The sequence below is a fragment of the Labrus bergylta genome, chromosome 8 (assembly GCF_963930695.1).
Source record: "Labrus bergylta chromosome 8, fLabBer1.1, whole genome shotgun sequence".
Lineage (NCBI taxonomy): Eukaryota > Metazoa > Chordata > Actinopteri > Labriformes > Labridae > Labrus > Labrus bergylta.
The window spans coordinates 14,877,261-14,896,525 of NC_089202.1; the positions used below are offsets into that span (position 1 = coordinate 14,877,261).

Sequence of the window (19,265 nt, forward strand, 5' to 3'; positions counted from 1 at the left end):
TTTGTTTTTTTTTGTTTGGTTTCAGTTATTTAGCTGGTTTTTCGGGAGGCTCCTCTGATACTGTAACAGCAGAGCCGGTTTTTCGCTTGTGTTTTTACCTAAAGACACAAGAAACCAACCAAGGCTTTCAGGTTCCTGTCACTGCAGGTGTGCCGGTATGATGTGGTGTGGTGAGTGGTGATGATGAGTCCACGTGCCTGGGGGTCTATAACCGGATCAGGTCCAGCTCTGGCGCAGTCCAGGTCCTGGTCTGGCCCGGGTCTGTGTGCATGTATGTGTTGGAGACCAGTGAAGGGCCAGCGGTCTCTGGCTGGGTCCATCTCAGATGGCTGCAAGAGTCGAAATCCAAGAGAAAAAAAACACGACTAGTAGAACATGTGTGTCAAATAAATGAAACCAACACTAATAAAACATCTAGAACATTTAATACAACCTAGACCCGTCTGTGTGTCTTTCTATCTCTGTTTTTATCAATTCATTTATGACTCACTCTTTTTAATCAGACAACAGAATACTTTTCTATTTAATCTTTACATGCCTTAGTCTTTCTTTTTCTTCAATGCTCCTTCTTGGACATGATTAATATGCACTACCCACATGAATATTACATACACATAACATATATAAAATATAAGGACCCTGTGTCATTTCTTAAAATAAGCTGCAACAAATACTGCTCTTGCTAAGCCTGTTACATTTTAAATACTTTACACAATAGATGTTGATTCATTCCTATGATAAAATGTGAATATTAATTATGTGTTGAGCTATAAAAACATAAATAATGAGCTGTATACTATGTAGCCCTATCTCACCTCATGTATACAGCATACAGTGATCTTATATATCAGTCTATCATTTCAGCACTATGTTGGATACAACGTCCAACACTTTTTAATTTCACCTGTGAATATTATGCACATCGACATCTCTATGTAGGCTCCAAGTCACTCAGGTCAAAGTAAATTAAAGTTGAATCCAAAACCATTGATTAGCTGGGGCGTGTATATGTGAGGCTTATTTGTTCAACATAGCAGTGTGCACAATAGCGGAACACAAATTAGAAACATGGAGGATGGGATGCCACCTAGTGTTGAGTTTATTAGCACTCCTACCTGCAAACTGCATAATGTTTAACTGTTTTAGCGAGAGTTGGCAGGAAGGGAGAGTTGGCAGCGTCCCAGGTTGATGCACCAAACCACTCTGAACATGTCAGCCCTGTCTGACACAGACGTGGGGATCACTGTGAAAGATAGAGTCTAAGAAAAAGAGAACAAATGCCCATAAACTGAAGAGCCCAGGATGGCCGGGTGGTTGTGTTGCGCGCCCCATATACATAAGCTGCAGTCAAAGCGGCCCCTTTGCTGCATGTCGTTCCCCAGTCTCTCCTCCCAACAATTCTATAAACGTGGATCACAGGACTGTCCGTTCTGATGGTGGTGATGGCAGGAAACATATATATATATATATACACTTATAAAAATAAATTGTGCATCAATCATATGTTCAGTAAGTAGGAACTGATTTTCTGATTAAAGTTATTTTCCAAAAGAAACATTTCTTGAAATCAAGCAAGGTAGTATATCTTTAATCTTATGGGAGCAGACTGTAATTGTGTTGCCTCTCTGTGCCACAAGGGTCATCTATTTTATATGAACCTCTTATTGCCCACCTAGTACACAAATCAAGCATATTATAACTAAAGATACCGCTCTATAATGTGAGAGGTATAGATTTTATGCTCCAAAAGCTAACCTTGCCATTTCCTGTGAAAATTTAGGACAAGTCCCTTTCAGTCAAAAACTTTCTTTCAGTGCTCTAGTATCAACCAATGACAAATACAGTGTCTCCAACTCATACATACACACGCGCACCCACTTTCTGACACTCTCACACTGACCAACACACACGCTCTCACCCTCTCTAATTTCCCCTGTGTCTCTGCAGTGAGCTCACTGCAGTGAGACACCCCCCTCCCACCCACCACCCACCATCCACCATCCACCCACACCTCCCCCTTGCCACCCTCCGTATAATAGAATATCGATCGCTCGCCTTTGCCGCAGTGTGTCTGTGGACGAGTTTGTGTCTGACTGGGGCCCTCCAAGGTCATCGCCATGGCAACATGAGCATGGGGTCCTCTTACTGTGCTGTCACAGAGCAAGAGGTCACAGGGGTCACATGAAAAAGGGGGACAAAAGGGGGGACCACAGGGCGGACAAGAGGGGGTTGGTGAGTGCTGCAGTGTTTGGTGTGCTGGAGATAGAGAAGAAGAGCGACGAGGGCTGCAACTGTCCTATTCCACTGTGTATTCAGTCCGGAGCACAATAAAGGCAAAATCTAAGACTTAAAGTTGGGTACAACAAAAAAACAAACATATTAACATCAGCGGTTTATTGCACTTCCATGATGTCATTGAAATACAAAAACACCCAACTTACATCGATGTGTAAACAAATGAGTAAATGTTTCAAAAAAACCTTTAGAAAGTAAAGCTGATAAATATGCACACAGACAGTCAGCAAAGTACAGTACAATCCCCAATGCAATCCCCCATAATATACTGACCTTTTAAGATGTCCTTCCATCAAGCTAGCTATGTTAATGACCCCTCCTGAAGTACCAAAGGGTTTCCTTTGTCGATTCCCTTGAATTAAATCTTTTTTTTTTTTGTACATAATCATTATCAGAGATAAAAAAAAAATTAGCTTTAAATGGCACTTTTGCTTTGGAAAATCTTTTTTTTTTTTTTTTCAATTGTTAAGAATAGCAAACATTGCATTACCTATATAATTGTTGCATAACTTAAATATAAGTTTGCAATTGAGTCAGATGGTTTTAGACAAAGAGGCTAAAGAAATGTACAGCAGATAAAAGAGCACAGAGAGTCCTAAGCTGAGAGATATGACACAGTTTAAGAGTCTGCATGAAAATGTGCTTAAATACTCATTAACAATTCATTTGTGCAAATTGGAGGTGAACTGTATGAATAAGTTTGAAAAAGCTATACAGTCTGCAACAGCCACGACTTCAGAGGCAAGACAAGGTGCATTCTTAAAACACTAGGTAGGATACTAGGAATACAGGATGCACAGAAAGATAAGGAACAGATCTAGAAGCAGTTTTTTTCCTCAACCCCTCTGAGCTTACATTATTACAGGGTCAAAGTGATGACTGATAGTTGAGCAGCACCTGCTGAGAGTTCAGCCTGTTCTTCACACAGGTTCCATGAAGAGCTCTTCCATGTCAGATCCCTCCAGCTCACGGAAACCAGCATGAGTGCCAATCACAAACAGCGTTGCTCCTGAGAGGAGACGTGACAAATGAAAAAGGGGGAATGTGAGGAGAAAAACAAGAAGAGAGAAGGGGTTTGTAAACAGACGGTGTCCGTTTGCAGCTACAAATTCAGAATTTTACAGCAGGATGTGCTTTCAAAACCCACTTATCACAAATGACATGAAAAGTCTTTTTAAAAATATTCCTAAACGTCCTGAATATAAATGAATGAGGGAAAACATTAAATTGTCAGGCTTACCCAGGACCCAAAAGACGGCAGCACCAGCTCCGGCCAACCAGAACACAGGTAGAGAAAGAGCTCCAGCCAGACTCATCTGGTGAGGGACATTCAGCTCCTTGCCTGGTTTGTATGAAAATTACAGATTTATTTACACAGATAGGATCTTGTTCTCCCTTTTGCAGGTCTGGTTAAGTTGACTACTGAAAGATATAGAAAGGTGGAGGATAAACAGGATAAATGTACATGCTCAGCCTAGTCTATAATTTGTATAGGACACAATAATGGTGTGCATGGGTAAAGTTTCAACAGTTGCAAACTACAAATATTACCTGCAACACTTATCACTTCAGATGTTTTCTTGCATTAGCTTCTATGTTTGTATTTTGTTCTTTTGTCTGTGTAATGTGTGTATCCATATCCATGCTTGCACCAACCTATGAGTATGGTTGGAATAGTTGATCAAAATGAATCAAACAGTAAGAATTTCTAAGACAAGACCCATACCAACATTAAATATGCTTAGAGTATTAAATGCTTAATTTATGGGTTAGAAATATGGGTTCAGTATGACAGGTTATTATAAGGGTTCACTGTGTTTAGCAGGTACTGATTTGATGGATTGCAAAGCATAGCCGGCAGCTTTTCTCACCGAGGACGACCAGTTTGGACTCCTGGGACTTGAGGTGAATAATGTAGAAGGCACCAACGAACACAGCCAAGGCAATCAGTAACATGGGAGAGCTGATACTGAGGAGAAGAAACATCAAGAGTCCAATCAATCTTCAGGCTTAGTTATAATTGTAACACTTGTATGATGTATCTTTTTAGTCAATAATCAGTTTGTTCTGTTCCTCATTCTTTAATGTTTCCAGTGGCCAAACCCTTCCTGTGTGCATCACATACAGACTGTGTGAGTAAGAGCTAATCTGCAGGAAGAGCAGTCCAACTGAAAAATATACACATTCAAATGAGTTCCTCTCCGTTGGCCTTACATGCAGTAGAGGATGAGACCCATGAAGATGAAGGTATAGTTGCTGTTGTAAGTATCCACATTTTTCACCACTCTCTGGCACAACTCTCCGAAGTTGCGTGGTTTCGAGAACTTGCGTTGGTCTACAAAGCTGGACCAAGGTCGAATGGACGCTCTGCGCTTGTCCATCCACTCTTTGGCCATACTGACTGAGAAGCCTTTGGGGAGCCAAAGCCTGGACAAAAGAAATGAAGAACAGAAAACGTAAACAAGTGTTTGATAACAATAATAAATGAAGAATGCAAAAAGCCTTACATAGAGGATACCTAGTGTTAATGTTAGCTTTACACAGCACGTGATTATTATGTGCTTTATATTAGAGGATGGACTTCCTCTTATAAGCTGCATGCAAAGTAGACTAATAAATCCACAACAGCAGCAGAAGAGTAGGGTACAAGAAAGTACATTTGGGCGACATAGAGTCACCTTCCCACTTGTAGACTGCATTATTTTTTACGACTATGTAAAGAATTCAGTGCTTGTTACACGACAAACAAATAAAAAGTAGTGGGTAAAATAATAAGTCGTGGGTGGGTGGAGGTGGGGTCGTGTATGTGTATGTGTATGTTTTGTGAAGGTGTAAAGCGAGCAATAAAAAAAACTGTTAATAATTTTAAAAAGTTAAAATTAGACCCTTACTTTGCCAGGACCCCGGCTCCACCTGTTCCGGTTGGATGAGCATCCTCGGCGCTGAACAGATCTCCAGCCTTGCTGTCCATGTCTACAAGACAGTTCTCCCCCTTTGGAGCTCCAGATGGCATCTACAGACTTCCTGCTGCAGGGCAAAAGAAAACAGTTCAGACATAAAACATTTATAGCATTCTAACTGCAAATAGAAATGTGCGCGTGGATTTTCATTTTTTTGTCTACATAATGGGGGGAGGATGTATCAGCTGTCATCCGACAACAGACAGATTCATTTGATAAGTTAAATGCAGCCAAATAGTGCGTGTAATTAAAGTTTGTAAATAAAAGGAACAGAAAAACACACATTTTTATTATTATTTACGAAAAGGTAATAATGAAACTGTTTCAGACAGTGAGTGAAGGGAAACATCCAGGTCTATTTATACAAAGTTGAGTTTGTCTTTTGTAAAAGATTACAAACATTCTGCAGTCTCAGCGTAATAATGAAGGGCTGATTTATTAATTTGTAGCTAATACATATTGTTTATATTAATTGCCTGCAAAACAAAACAAAACAAAAAAACAATACAAATACATCACTTTTGGATGAGTTAAATTGTGATGACTAGTTGTTCGAAATGGAGATACTTCATAAATAATTTAACCGACAATTGCATAAATCATGAATGATTGATTGGAAATGCAATTTCAAGAGTTGTAAAGAAAAGAGGGCGACGTCTTTTCACTGGGAAATTCAAACATTTAAAACAAAACGAAGCTAGTGTCAGAGTGTGTTTTAACTATTTTGTATATAAAAACAGTAAAGATTTTCTTACATTCATATTCATACAGGCTGACAATACTGCATATGCATAGCACAGATGGAGCAGTACTAAAGTAATAGTTGTAGTGCCATAGAGGCGTAATTATGGTCGCTGCCACATCACCAAACAGGAAATTGAAGATTAGAGAAAATTATTTACGCAATCCAATATCATTTAGGGGTTCGTTTTTCAAGTAAGCTTACGTAAAATAGCGGTAGGAAATGTTGTATAGTTAAAAAAAAAAAAAAAAAAAGGGTTACTCATACAACTTTACTGGTTGTTAAGAGTGTAACTCAACTAGCTTCTCTGCTTACGTCCATGTTCACTAACAGGCTCAGGCAGACAGATCATTTAGAAACCCCAAAACTGCGCACGTCAATAAGAGGATGTTACAAACTGGTTGAAGTAATTTAATTGATCAGATATGTGTCGAAAATGTACTTACAGTTCAACTTTGATAGCCTCAGATCTTGTTGTTGCTGTTCTTGTTCACGGATGTGATATGGATTGCTTTTTTTAACTTCCTGTCCGGGTAGAAAACACAAAAACACCGCCACCCGATGACCGCACAGGGAAATGCCTTCTTTATTTCTTCGGTGGTGTTTGACAGCCAAAGACTTTGCATTACCGCCTACATCTGGATTTGTAGTAAAGCTACAGTTTATATGCTACTTCAACAATAAATGAAAAAAAAAAAATAATAATCCTCTCTGTTACATCCACAATGACCAGCATCCGCAACTTGCAGCCTTTCTTTCTGCCTCGGCAGCACAGTTTATACTCAAAGCAAATAAGGCGAAATGTTCATGTTGTGAACGCGACATTTTCCCTATTTGTTGGATGTTATAGTGTTTGTCTTCTCTCGAATATTTCTAGTGCTTTCCATCTCTTTTCTTGTAGTCTAACGCATCAAAAATCTCTTGGTAACAAACGTGTCCGAATCGTTTAATAATAATAATAATAATAATAATAATAATAATAATAATAATAATAATAATAATAATAATATGCTCTTTTGTCGGTATATCGTTGGTGAGAGTCTGCTCCCCAAAAATAGGTGAAATGTGTGGTGGAAAACGATTTGTAAATTAACCAAAATCGATACAAATGTGACTGAAACCATTCCAGTAAAATACAGACCGCAGATCAGTTGTCTGATTTACAGCTCGTCCTACTTTATTAACAGCTCGTTGAGAAAATCTGACCCTGGGTCGGTAGATACAGAACGTTGAGCTGGCGTCATCGGGCAGGCGGAGGGATGTGATTGGTCAGTTCCTCCTTGTTATTGTGCTGCTGTCCTGCATGGCACTGTGGGAGTTCCCATACCACCCTTCCGCAAACGACCTTCCAGGTACGTTTAAACGTTTATTGTACCTTGGAAACTGCAATGTCAAGGTTTAAAACAAGTTTGGTTTTACGACACAGTGGATATCACCTCTTTATATGTTTGGCTGATGTTGCGACGCTTCTTGTGTGTCCCCCCCCCTCACAGAAACGTCGTTACGTAACGTACTGAGGTGGTTATTTGCTCAACGAGAGGAAGTCTTTGTGGCTTTTCAAACGACGACAACACAAACTCACAGCTGACTTCTCTGCTTTGCATTTTACATTAAAGCGTCGAGCTGACAACCACTGCAAGGTAGGACTGCTGCAACCAAAGCCCTTTGAACACGGTACAATGAAGTTCACTTAAGAGAAAAGGTTTGACGCTGAAGTATAAAAAAAATGACATTGGCTAAAAGCACACACGGGCTACTGTCGGGTTATGCTAGTTCCTAGCTTGCAAGGAATGTAGTTTGCGGTCTTTCATGCAATTTTTAGAGTAAGCATTTCAAGTGAGCTCATAACCAAGCTAACAATTAACTATATGGAACTGTATTACAGTACCTACAATGGGTTAAGCTGAGATGAAACTTTAGTTACAATATAGTTGGTAACATTCAGGTATTTCTTATTATTACAGTGACAAAGTTTGAGCTTTACATTTCTGTTCAGTGTCATGTGTATAATCTGTTTTGAAACAGGTGGAGAGTGGCTTTAGGGAAACCAGTGGCTGCAATGCATTGTCCAGGATACCCACCAAGACACTCTCTGTACTGGGAAGAAGCAGAGTGTCTCAACTACTATGGGATGTTGTCTCTCCATGAGGTCTTTGAAATAGTTGGTTCTCAGCTGACAGAGACTGACATTGAAGTCTTGTCATTTCTTCTGAGTGAAACCTGTCATGCCTCACACCCGCTTGACCTAGCAGGCTGGACAGTTGAGCCCTGTGAGGGGGATCCAGAAGACTCGGGCGTAGCCCCAAGCCCCGAACTGCAAAAGGCCTGGAGGAGGTTAAATCCTAAGAACTCCAGGGGTCACATACAGGCCTCATTTAAGCCCAAGAGTGGCCTTGAGCTTTTGTTAGAGCTAGAGAAGCAGGGTCACCTCAGTGATGGCAACCTGGAGCCACTACTGCAACTCTTGAGAGTCCTCACTCGTCATGATCTGCTTCCTTTAGTGTCCCACAAGAAAAGAAGGACAGGTAAGGATGAACCATCGGGTGCTCATGAAGAGTTTTTGGAATTACGTATGGTGCTTTGGCCGAATTGTCAACCATAACCAACAATCTTGTCTTAATGATTTTCAGTATCTCCTGAACGAAGTGGACAGAGGTATGGAATTGAGAATAGGGAGTTGATGTGCATCTCTGGTGTACAACACAGCTGCAGACAGACAGACATTCCTCTTCCATCTTTCACACAGCAACTGAGAACCGGTATGTACAATTGAGTAGAGTATCTTTTTTTATTTTTTTATTTCACAACAGTCAAAACCATATTCCCTCTATCATTAATTATGAAACATTAAACAATAGTTTTACTTGATGAATGGCACCTTGCTACATGCTTTACACTTGGGGAATTATAGGTATATTTTTCATCAGCTATTATCAAAAACTACCAAACATCGAGCAATTAACAGATGTCCCAAAGATAAGAACAGAAATATCTGCAATTTCTCTCAAATAAATTCAATGCATATTCTTTCAGGCATCTACCCTCCCATGCCTGGAACACCTGCTAGGAGGAGGAGGAGGAAGAAGAGGGGAAATTGCTGGAGCCGCAGGCCTAAGAAAACCCACCGACAGGACCAACCACCACCTCTACCACCATCACCACCCCTACATAAGGTGTCTTGTGGTAAGTGAAGTCACAGCATTCTTTACTTTTCTGCCCTTTTAGTTTTTCATCTCTTGCCCTTCTATCTTCATTCAGCCCTTTTCATTTATGGAACATTTTCACATCTCTTACTTATCTGTATAATAGTTTTAATTTTGATATACTTATGGTATGTCCAATATGACCACGTGTCCTTTTTTGTCTCCATACCGGTAATTCTTCTTTGAGGCCCAGATGAGTCTATGAATATTTGGGAGGTTTAGGACTTAACTAATAAGCTCCTCACATTACCAAAAAATGTGAGACAAACATCTTGTCCTGACAAGATCCCCGACTAGATACCTCAATTGTCAGAGAAAGTAAATTTGAGGATAAATGAATCCAGAACTCAATTATTAGAAATACTGTAATCCAGATGACCCAAATAATTAATATCAGCTGGCAACCAGTGCATCAACACTATAGAAGGAATTTGCTCAGAAAATGTAAAAAAAAACCTGTTAAAACACTCAAACTGCACAAAATAAATATGAAGGAAATTATTGCTAGTTGTGCCAGTGCTATTATTACATATTGTCACTGAATGCGGTAATATTGGCCAATATTTTCAGCTTCCCAATTAATCGGTTGGGCTCTATTTTATTTATTTTTAATGCACGATAGACCAAATTTACTTGCTAGAGGTAATACAACTATGTTTTTTCAGAATGTCAACCCCCTTTCACTGTCTGTGCACTTGTTCTGATGTTCCATTTTTGTCTTAGTAATAATTTAAACATAAAGTTATTTACAACAATCAATTCAACTGTTGGACAAAAAATACTATGCCATCCTAAATTGGGTTTACTGGTATCTCCTTATCACTCATGGTGTTTCCATTGTCTCGCTATGTGAAGACATGCAATTGCTCCTTAACTGTCTTTCTTTAACATCAAACATGAGGGAGATTTTGTTGTCTTATCCATTTCTCTATGTGCTCTTTTTCACATTCTTTGCCCTTCATTTCACCTTAAGTCTACTCTAACCCACTGGACTAGGTTCAGCTGCTGCTGTGAATAAGAATCCAACTGGTAGGGAATTCACCTGTACTTGTTTTCTTTTTCTTTTCACTATGTACTGAAAGATGCTGGCCAGCCAACGCTAGATGCAGCTCCTGTTTGCTTTCTTGTCAATCTTGATACAGAGTTGTCACAATAGTCAACTTTCAAACCTTGCATATCTTTTTGAGCAATTGTTCAAAACTTTCTAACTCCACTAAAAGCTGCACTATGAAATCAATGCCCTGTTCAACATTTCAAATCTTGCCTGCCTGTTAATCAATCAAGGCTAGATGTTCTTTGCACAATAAGATTAAGATGAATCTAACATCAGTTGGCCTTTGTGTGACATTTGTTTTTTTCATTCATGCAGACCTTCTCACGCATTTCTTTTGAATGTCCCTAATTGCCTTCTGGTCAGAAATATGTACTTCAACAAACGAATGATAATTCAATTCTGAAATTAAAACAAAACAAACAAGACCTAACAACAAAGACAGCCCCTCTTAGCTGTTCAGGATGAGTGATGTGCCTGTTACTATAAACATGTTGCTGTCTTGACTGCACATTTGATTCCACCAGGTTGACTCAGGATTGTGACTCAGTTTGGATAACCTAAGACACAAAGGATCGTGGAGACACAGGGGGAGTCTGAGGAACAAAACAAATAAAGTGTGTCACCCCGCTCTGTCCATACATTCAGCCGTGTGTGTGATCAACTCAGGCATGCGCTCTCTCACAAGTCTGGGCCGATGCCTAAGGTAAAAGAGGCTCTCCCCTCCTGTTACAACAGCGGTTATTGCAGCCACTTTACTCTATGTTCGATGCTTGTGTATCACAATGTAGCTGACCCCTACCCTATTCCCTGATTTGCTCTTAAAAGACCTTCCTGTAATGTTGTGCACTGTGGATAGAGATATGTTATGTTTTTAGAGTCCTCCTTATTCTATTCTGGAATGGGTCGTTAGTTCTGTGAAACACTCGCACCGAGTCCTTAGTTTTCAGCTGATGTAAATGGCAGTCGTGTCAAAACAATAATCTCAAAGAGATCACTTTAATGAAAAGTAATGGAGATGAATGTTCAGAGAGTGTTTTTTTTAATTTTCACCTTAATTGAATCTGGATAATCAAAACTTCATTCAGACCAACTCTGTAGTTTAAAACGATGCAAATGCTGATTTGGCAAAGATACTCATCCTTTTTATAAGGAGTGGCCATAAGTTCGGTTTCAGAGAATCTAAAATGGCTGCCAACAGATGGCTATAAAAGAAGAGCCAGTGTAACCTTTACTCAAGCAGTTCTGAGGAAAATAACCCAACAGGGCTCTGATGATGGAAGCTCCTGCTGTATCTTATCTCTGTGCCCCGTATGAAACCTGGGCAGTTGTTTTGTCAAGAGAGGGGGCAGAGATAGATAGGGCAGTTCAGCCCAACGCTGGCCCCTAGCATTCAAACAGACCTCAAATACTCCTCTTGTCATGATTCATCTCAGATCATTTTCAGTGAAGTGTCACAATTGCATTCTGACACTGACAACTGCCCATAAGGCATCTGTGCCTTCAGACCAGCAGTTTCTTTTTACTTTCTAAATGGGGTGCTTGTGAAGGCCTTGCTTGGTTAAATGGTGGTACCTCAGTAATGTTAGGGTTGGAGCTTAAATAATGGGCTGGTGAAGGTGAGGGTAAGGGGATCGGTCAAGGTAAGAGAAGTCCCAAGCATCCCACTTAGACACTTCAATATAGTAGAACTTAAGTTAAGGCATATCAGGACTGATTACCTTGTCTGTACAAACGATTGCCCTGAATCAAACCGCATTACAACTTAGAGAAGTGAGTGCTGTGCCATGCCTGCTTGATGTTAAAAAACGACCAAGTCGACATATCCAACCCACTTGTGCTTGTCTCTTTCTCTCTTTCTCTCCTTTCTCTATGTTCGCAGTTCTAAACAGACCAACCTGTGTGTCAGGAAAACAGTATCCTTGCACACAATGAGAGGGAGAGAACGAACACTAAATGCTCAAACCACGCAAAATGGTAGAGAGAGGGATTTGAGTCTATGGGGAGGAGAGAGAGTTCTGTCCACTGACTCTCAATACTCCCCTAACTCTACACTCTCTTGGTCAGTCATTCAGCAGAAAAACGGATCGATAAAGAGTTGAAGCTCTCCGTGCCAAGTGACTCCTCGTAAATGGGTACTTAAACTTTTTTAAAAGGAGGGGGGGGAGGGTGAGATGAAGGAAGCCAAACGGGCTTGGTGTTCAAAGTGAGAAAATGAAAGCTGTGCTTCCTAATGTCCTGTCTAAGTGGATGTCTCTGTGTCTGATGAAGCGTGAAGTGCTCTGTAACCCTAACAAAATGACTATCATTGTGTTCCTCTGGTTTTAAATGGCCTCCTCCTCAGTGGCCCTATCTCTACCTCCATCCCTCTTAGTATGAAATAGGGAGGCAAAAATGAAGGCTATCCATAAATACAGTAATTGCATGAAGGGCAGGTGTTTATCATAGCCACAGCCATCATGCAGTGTAATGATCCAAAGGTCTGCTGTTAACGGTGGTTTGACTTAATATTTCACCAGTCCATACTGCACATTGTGTAACAGCAAAGTGATAGAGGGGCAGTTTCTGTTTTCCCTTTTAAAAATCGTTGCCCTGTTTAACACTTTGTGAAAATTATATTAATAAATGTTTTGGAGACATTCTTGCGCTGACATGGCGTTAAACCTCCAAGGATATTCTACAACAAAGTGTTTTTCAACCAGACACCTTGGAGATTTTTAAGTGTAATTGTTTTGCAACATTGAATCACAGTGGATGGTTATTGACACTGATCAAAGATAAACACTTTTTCTGCACACCTTAGTGAGTTCTTGTGCTGAAAAAACAAACCTGTAAGAGTTCTGTGGTGGGCTGCAGCACATTTTTCCCCTTGAGGGTTTCACTGCATTTTGCTACACTCAATTTACCCACTACCTTCTCATGCAATACAGGTCCTGCTGTAAAGAAGCACCCCTGTAGCATGGTGCTGCTTAAGCCCTTGGGTAATATCTCCCGACTTGGATTCAGTTTTCTTTGACCTTTTGGATGCCTTCCTAACTAGCTGTTGCTCCAATACTCAAAATACTTATCATTAACCAATCATAAAGAGTTTGTTTCAAATCGACAAACTACTGAACCATTTTTTACCATGAACAAAATTGCCTTTGTCATCAGTCCACTGGTAATCATTGTTATAAAACAATGACATAAATAATTAGGATTTGCACTTGCTCCCCTCTGAGGACAGTTATGATCTGTAGTATGGCAACGTTTTTTCTGACCATAGAGTACAGTATGAATCTTGACTCTATCTGTATTGTCAATGGGTTGAAAAAACAAAAGACATGCTTACTATATTTATTTATGAGACTTGTAGAGACATGGGTTGATTATTTGTCATAATCGAATGTCTAATTCATTTTAAATGTGTTTCATATGTGTGTGTAAATTATGGCCTTATAAAGAAAAAACATTGTTTTGATTTTGTGTAAACAACCCACGTTAAAAGTGAAAGCTAAAATATTTATGAGTGGATCTTATTTTTGTCCCTGCATATTTCAAAGGTCTCTCTGAGCTCATTGATTAATTGTCCCCTTTGATCCACTTCTGTGTTTCTATAGTAATCTAATTACAGCCTGATGAAGCCTGAATGCGAAGAACAATGTTGGGTCACTGCTCTCTTACAAATGTTAAAGACATGCAAAATCAATGTCCTAATCCAACATTTGCATTTCTATTGTTGGCATTTTCAAAACTTTATCCCCCTTGAGTCTAGCGCCACTCCCAATAGCCCCAAACAAAATCTGAATACAAAGAGGGTAAATGTGACCCTTGAGTTGGAAAACCTATCTGTGGAGTCATAGCTCTTGTAATGTATTTAAATTTGTTCCTTGATGTTTTCTTGTAATGATTCTGAGACTTTATGACTTTTTTAAGACTTTTTGATTCACCATTAATGAGCTCTACCCAATTAAATCTGGGTCTGAACCATATGGAAACATTTTCTGTTGTGTAATCATGCTTACCAGTTCTGCGAAATAATTCCAGTCAACCCTAGTATGAAAAAAACCATAATTTTACTGGAAAATGATTGTATAAATCATGTGTTGGCTTCATTTTTTTCCATATTAATATTTCCTGTTTTAAGTCCCTTTCTGAACATTGGAGTGCAAAAAAAAAAATCCCCATTTGTGTTGAGTCACTGAGTAGAATGTTCTAGTAAAATGTCACTAATAGTGAATACTGTTTACCTCTGCTAAAGGGGGTTTGAGTGGCAGAGATGAATTTTTGTTGCAGCAAAAGTCGTCAGCAGCTGTTTCCATTCGAAGCTCTGGAATTATGACATGGGGGACGATCTCAGCAGGGCTTTTGCTAAGTACAGTATGTATCCTCTGATCTTTCTCGCTGTGCTGTTGCATGACCGCCAATCCTGTTACTGTGGAATTCCAGCAGCTATCTATTGCCACCATAAAGCCCGTTGATTAGAATACATGTGCCGTTTTTAAACACAAGGCCGGAACGACAAGCCTCTCCACGACTACGTACTGCTATGTTGCTTTTATTACTGCCACCACAGTATTTGCTCACTTCTTATTTGCGTTCACAAAGTTAACCGTCAATGTTCATTTTAAACCTCTGGTATTACCTTGGAAGAAAAAGAACGATACTGCTTGATAACTCGTATTTCTCTTGATGCTCAAAAATAGCAATTTCAATCGGACTTAAGAGGTTGCAGCAGTTTTCTACACAGAAAATGCACACACAAAAATCTTTGTTTGTCCAACGCAAGTTCCCCACTTAATAACAGTGTCCCTGGTCTGCTGCAACATTGTATTTCCTCTTCTATCAAGAGAGGGGTCCAGAAGTATTTCACTGTCCTATTTCCAGACCAAGTACTCCATCTACTGGATCACATTTTCCTTTAAAGCTCTTCCCTCTTGAACTCCTTTTGAGAATTCCTTCTTAATATAATGCACTTGCTTAGATGAGCTAAATGAACAGTGTTTTAATGCCGTTGTCTTGTATTTTTTTCTTTTCCCCTTTCTTTTGACCTCATGAACCCCTCCCTTTCTGTCTGTTGCGTGGACCTCTCCAATTTACCTTTTCACTTCTTTCTAATTTTCTTTAACCTTTCCTCCTTTTCCTAATCCACTATTTCTTTCCCTTATCATTCACTCACTGCCCTATTCTTTCTTCCATTATGTTACACCTCACCCCACCCTTCACCGCCCCACCATTGCTTCCCCCCCCCCCCCCCCCCCCTACTTTTTATCAGATATCCGCCTTCGTGTCCGGGCTGAGTACCTGGAGCATGAGTCGGCCCTCCGTGATGGCGTCTCCTCCGACAAACAGCAGCCCCTGGAGCGGCAGTTTGAGTTATTCAGCCAAGCCAACTCGCTGCTTCGTGCGAGAGACCTGGGTTCTATCGTCTGCGACATCAAGTTCACAGAGCTGGACAACCTGGAAGCCTTCTGGGGGGACTACCTGAGCGGGAATCTGCTGGAGGCCCTGAAGGGAGTCTTTATCACCGACTCCCTGAGGATGGCAGCAGGCATGGAGGGTGTCCGGCTCCTGATCAGTGTGGACCAGGATGACTATGAGGAGGGCCGGAGGCTACTGAGAACAGGGAGAACGATGTCACCCTGTAATGGTGGGCGCACAGAGACTTACTGGGCTTTATAGGCTTATAAGACTCTCTGTGATTTTGTATTATATTAAATTAGAATAATGCAATAGTAGTCAATGCTATTCATTTTCATGGTTGCATGCAAATTTGGATTTTTTAAGCCACTTTTTGTATTCGCAATCCATACAATAACCACTAGGTGTCAGCACTTACCATATGTTCTTTGTGTTCATAACAGGCCTTACAATTTCAGAAATTGTCATTCCTTTGTTCTAACGTTACCAATATTTGTAATGTCAAAAAAAATTGTATGTATCAATGTGTTTTCCTTTTTGGATTCATGCACAGGTGCTACTTTCTAGGAGACCAGGATGAGACAGGATGTAGCAAGTTTTCTTCTTAGTCTCAGTGAGAACAAGAGCGAGCAAGCCTGTACCTAAAGATCAAGTGGTAAGCCTTTCATAACAATTTTAAACAAATAAGGTTTAAAGTGTTGGGCTTCCACAGATGATTGGCACATGTCCTCATAGACAAGGATGTGTTTTCAAAACATATACGTAAATAGACTTAATGGGCCAGGATAAGACTTGTCTCCTAATTAAGCATTAATCAAACTTTTGTCTAAAATTGTGCATAAACTGTTCCAACATGGCACTTAAAATTCTTACATACAAACAGACCATTACAGATGAGGATTAATGCTTCACAGCTGTACAGTTTCTTGGTTTTCATGTTGGACTTGAGGAATAATGCTAACTTGCACTGACTTTATTTCAACTCATTTAAAGGACAAAGTAAAATGCCAAAAAAGTTTCTGTTCTTTAAAAATGTTTGAGAGAATTGACCACAGATGGGAAAGTGGGCTGCTCTCTGAACAGATTGACCTTTGTGTCTAACTTTTGAGAGCCCAGTCCACCCATCAACACTTAGATAACATATGACGGGATTCTCTGCCCTGTGTACCACGATAACTCGACTCGTGATTGCCTTGGTCAGTGGATACTGAAGTTGCTAGTAGATGACAGCAATGATTAGGGCAAGGCCTCAGCAGACCATGGAAGATTCATCATCCAAAGGTTGTCAACAGAAACCAGGATAATGCAATGGTGGCTTGTGCCTGGGCTTCCAGCTAGTCCACAGCAAGTGCTTCTCTCAGCAAGTAAAGCACAGGACAGTGCGTCGGTCAATAGAAGTGATGTTGGAGAGATCAAAATCAAAAGTGCACATCCCAGCTCCACTCAGCCCTGCTATGTAGGCCCAGTAGAGTGGCTCACAGACAGCTGTCTACTCACCCTGCTGGAACTAATGCCTGGACTTCACTCATAGAAGAAGATCAATAAGGCCCCTCCTCTAAGTCCCTTCATACAGACACAACTTAAGCAGACAGACTCACTACTGTCTCAAGTGCAGAGCTCTGCCGGGCAATGCAGAGGGAGGGACAATGGGCATATTTTCATGTTTTCTTTTGTGTGGTTTTTTTGATAAGCAAATGTGTTGATGTTTACATTAAATTCTATTGTTTATAAAAGAAAAGCTAGAAATTCAGGGGAGCATTCTTGTGAAAATTATAATTTGTTTTTGTGGAAATCTTTATATATTGGACATTATTTCTGGTGAATAATAAAGGTTTAATGGCCTGAAGCTATTTCTGCCTATTGCTTTTTTTTTTTTTTTTTTTTAATCAATTTACAAAACAACCTTCATGAAACCTGTACCTGAACAATGATGGTTTGAGGATTGAGTTACTCAAACATCCAAAACAAGTTTTACTCAAGCACTGAAGTTCATACATCAAAAAATCAGTTATGTAAAAGACAACTTAATACATGCATGTGTTATTAGTTTTTGGATAAGAAAAAAAATCACTCTTAATGAATTGCATAAAAACATGATGTGTGGCAAAAGGTTCATGTAATAGTTTTCAGTCTGATTTGTCAGTAGGAGCTTTTGAAAATTAAAAACCTTCTCACACCTTGTACCACTGGACATTTTCTGAAACCTCAACATCTTATCTTGAATCTCTTTGTGTTACATTTTGTCATAGTGCTTGTTTGCGCCATTTTCTCTGTTATTCGAATTGTCATTTTCCCCAGTTCTCTACCCTCTGTTACCTGTATTAGTGGGAGTGTGCCCTCTCCCTGCCCCCGAATGGTCTGAAGAGGACCATCGAAAGCAGGTCACTGTGGATCAGATCCTTAATTATTTCTTCTTGCTCTAAGCTGTCCGCTTGATAAAACCCAAGAATGGTGTGTACCTCCAACATTTTTTCCAAACTATCCACCTGTATACTATACTTTGTTCCTTTCTTTCAGCAATTACAGTTGAAGTGACCACACTGCTGTTCTGTTAGATATCTTTAAAAGAAAACAGTTATATGACATTTTGCTGGCATTCTCATACAAATAACAGCTAAAACACTACCAGGATTGTGGTCCTAAGAATAATGTAGGAAAAGACTAATATGTGTGCATATACAGTGGATCTCCTCTGTCAAAATGCATTTTTAGGCTGCCTTGAAGTTATTGATTAGAGTTTAAGGGGCTTTTCATTTTCATTCACCAACTCTTCTGCCTGTCTCGCCCTAGGTTAGATTTGCCAGAATCCTTACAGCTCAAGTCAAGTTTTTCTAGATTTAGGACTGCGCAACACTTTCAGCTTTAAAATAGTGATTCTACATCTCACAATGGGATCAGAGTTTAAGTATTTAAATTAATAAGAAATGTCAGAAATTAGTCATTAGACTTGCATCTTTTTTTTTCACATTTCAGAAATGATGTGTGATATAAGTAACGATTGTTGATTAGTGAGTGGGGTCTTTAGCTTTATCACAGGGTCTCCTCGGACATAATTAACTCCTCTGATGTAGACCAACACAGCCCTCAAGCACATGAATAAATAAAGTAAATGTCGGCTAAAGGGCACTTTGAAGAGTCACCTCATTTCACTCTGAAGCATAAGCAAGCTCTCTGCACTGACACAGTGATCTATCCTTCCCGGTCCAAGCCCAAATATAGTACAGTGGTGTGTTATCTAGAGAATTTAATTTACAAATACCCATAAAAATATCTGCCCCCCCCCACACACACACACACACACACACGCACACTCTCACACTCACAATTGTATCCAAGATTAGCTGAGCTCCCCCCCAGGACCCACACATGATAAAATCCCAACAGAAAAGGCTTACACACACTTTTACTTACCAAGAGGCCTTGGTATAACCCTCCTCTCCACTGTGTTACATAATTAACCACTTTTAATGCACAAATCCATCCAGCTACCTGTAGGTTATTTTTAGTTTTCATTTAACCTTTCACTTAAAAACCCCACTAGTGCACATGCCTTTAACAGCAACTTCTTGCACCTCCTGCGGCCGTGCCTCTTAGCCTGACTTTTTCTAATGAGG

The 19,265-nt window shown here is 39.9% G+C and overlaps 2 protein-coding genes across 3 annotated transcripts; one reads left to right on the forward strand and one right to left on the reverse strand.

Annotated features, from left to right (window-relative positions):
* Window positions 1-274: 274 nt before the first annotated feature.
* On the reverse strand, window positions 275-6,594 carry rabac1 (Rab acceptor 1 (prenylated)). The gene is made up of 6 exons (XM_020649109.3): window positions 6,444-6,594; window positions 5,187-5,322; window positions 4,510-4,722; window positions 4,167-4,264; window positions 3,536-3,637; window positions 275-3,304 (listed from the first exon to the last, which is right to left on the reverse strand). The coding sequence occupies exons 2-6, from the start codon at window positions 5,306-5,308 to the stop codon at window positions 3,216-3,218; spliced, it is 624 nt and encodes a 207-aa protein (XP_020504765.1). The 5' UTR covers window positions 5,309-5,322; window positions 6,444-6,594; the 3' UTR covers window positions 275-3,215.
* Window positions 6,595-7,236: 642 nt separating this feature from the next.
* Window positions 7,237-17,832, forward strand: dedd1 (death effector domain-containing 1). Of its 2 annotated transcripts, XM_020649083.3 has the most exons (6): window positions 7,237-7,349; window positions 7,491-7,637; window positions 8,023-8,522; window positions 8,628-8,756; window positions 9,031-9,180; window positions 15,506-17,832. In XM_020649083.3, exons 3-6 carry the CDS (start codon window positions 8,057-8,059, stop codon window positions 15,910-15,912), a joined length of 1,152 nt encoding a protein of 383 aa, XP_020504739.1. In that variant the 5' UTR covers window positions 7,237-7,349; window positions 7,491-7,637; window positions 8,023-8,056; the 3' UTR covers window positions 15,913-17,832. The 2 variants fall into 2 exon arrangements, with proteins under 2 accessions (XP_020504739.1, XP_020504738.1); XM_020649082.3 differs by lacking the exon at window positions 7,237-7,349 and having other exon boundaries at window positions 7,367-7,637.
* Window positions 17,833-19,265: the final 1,433 nt, after the last annotated feature.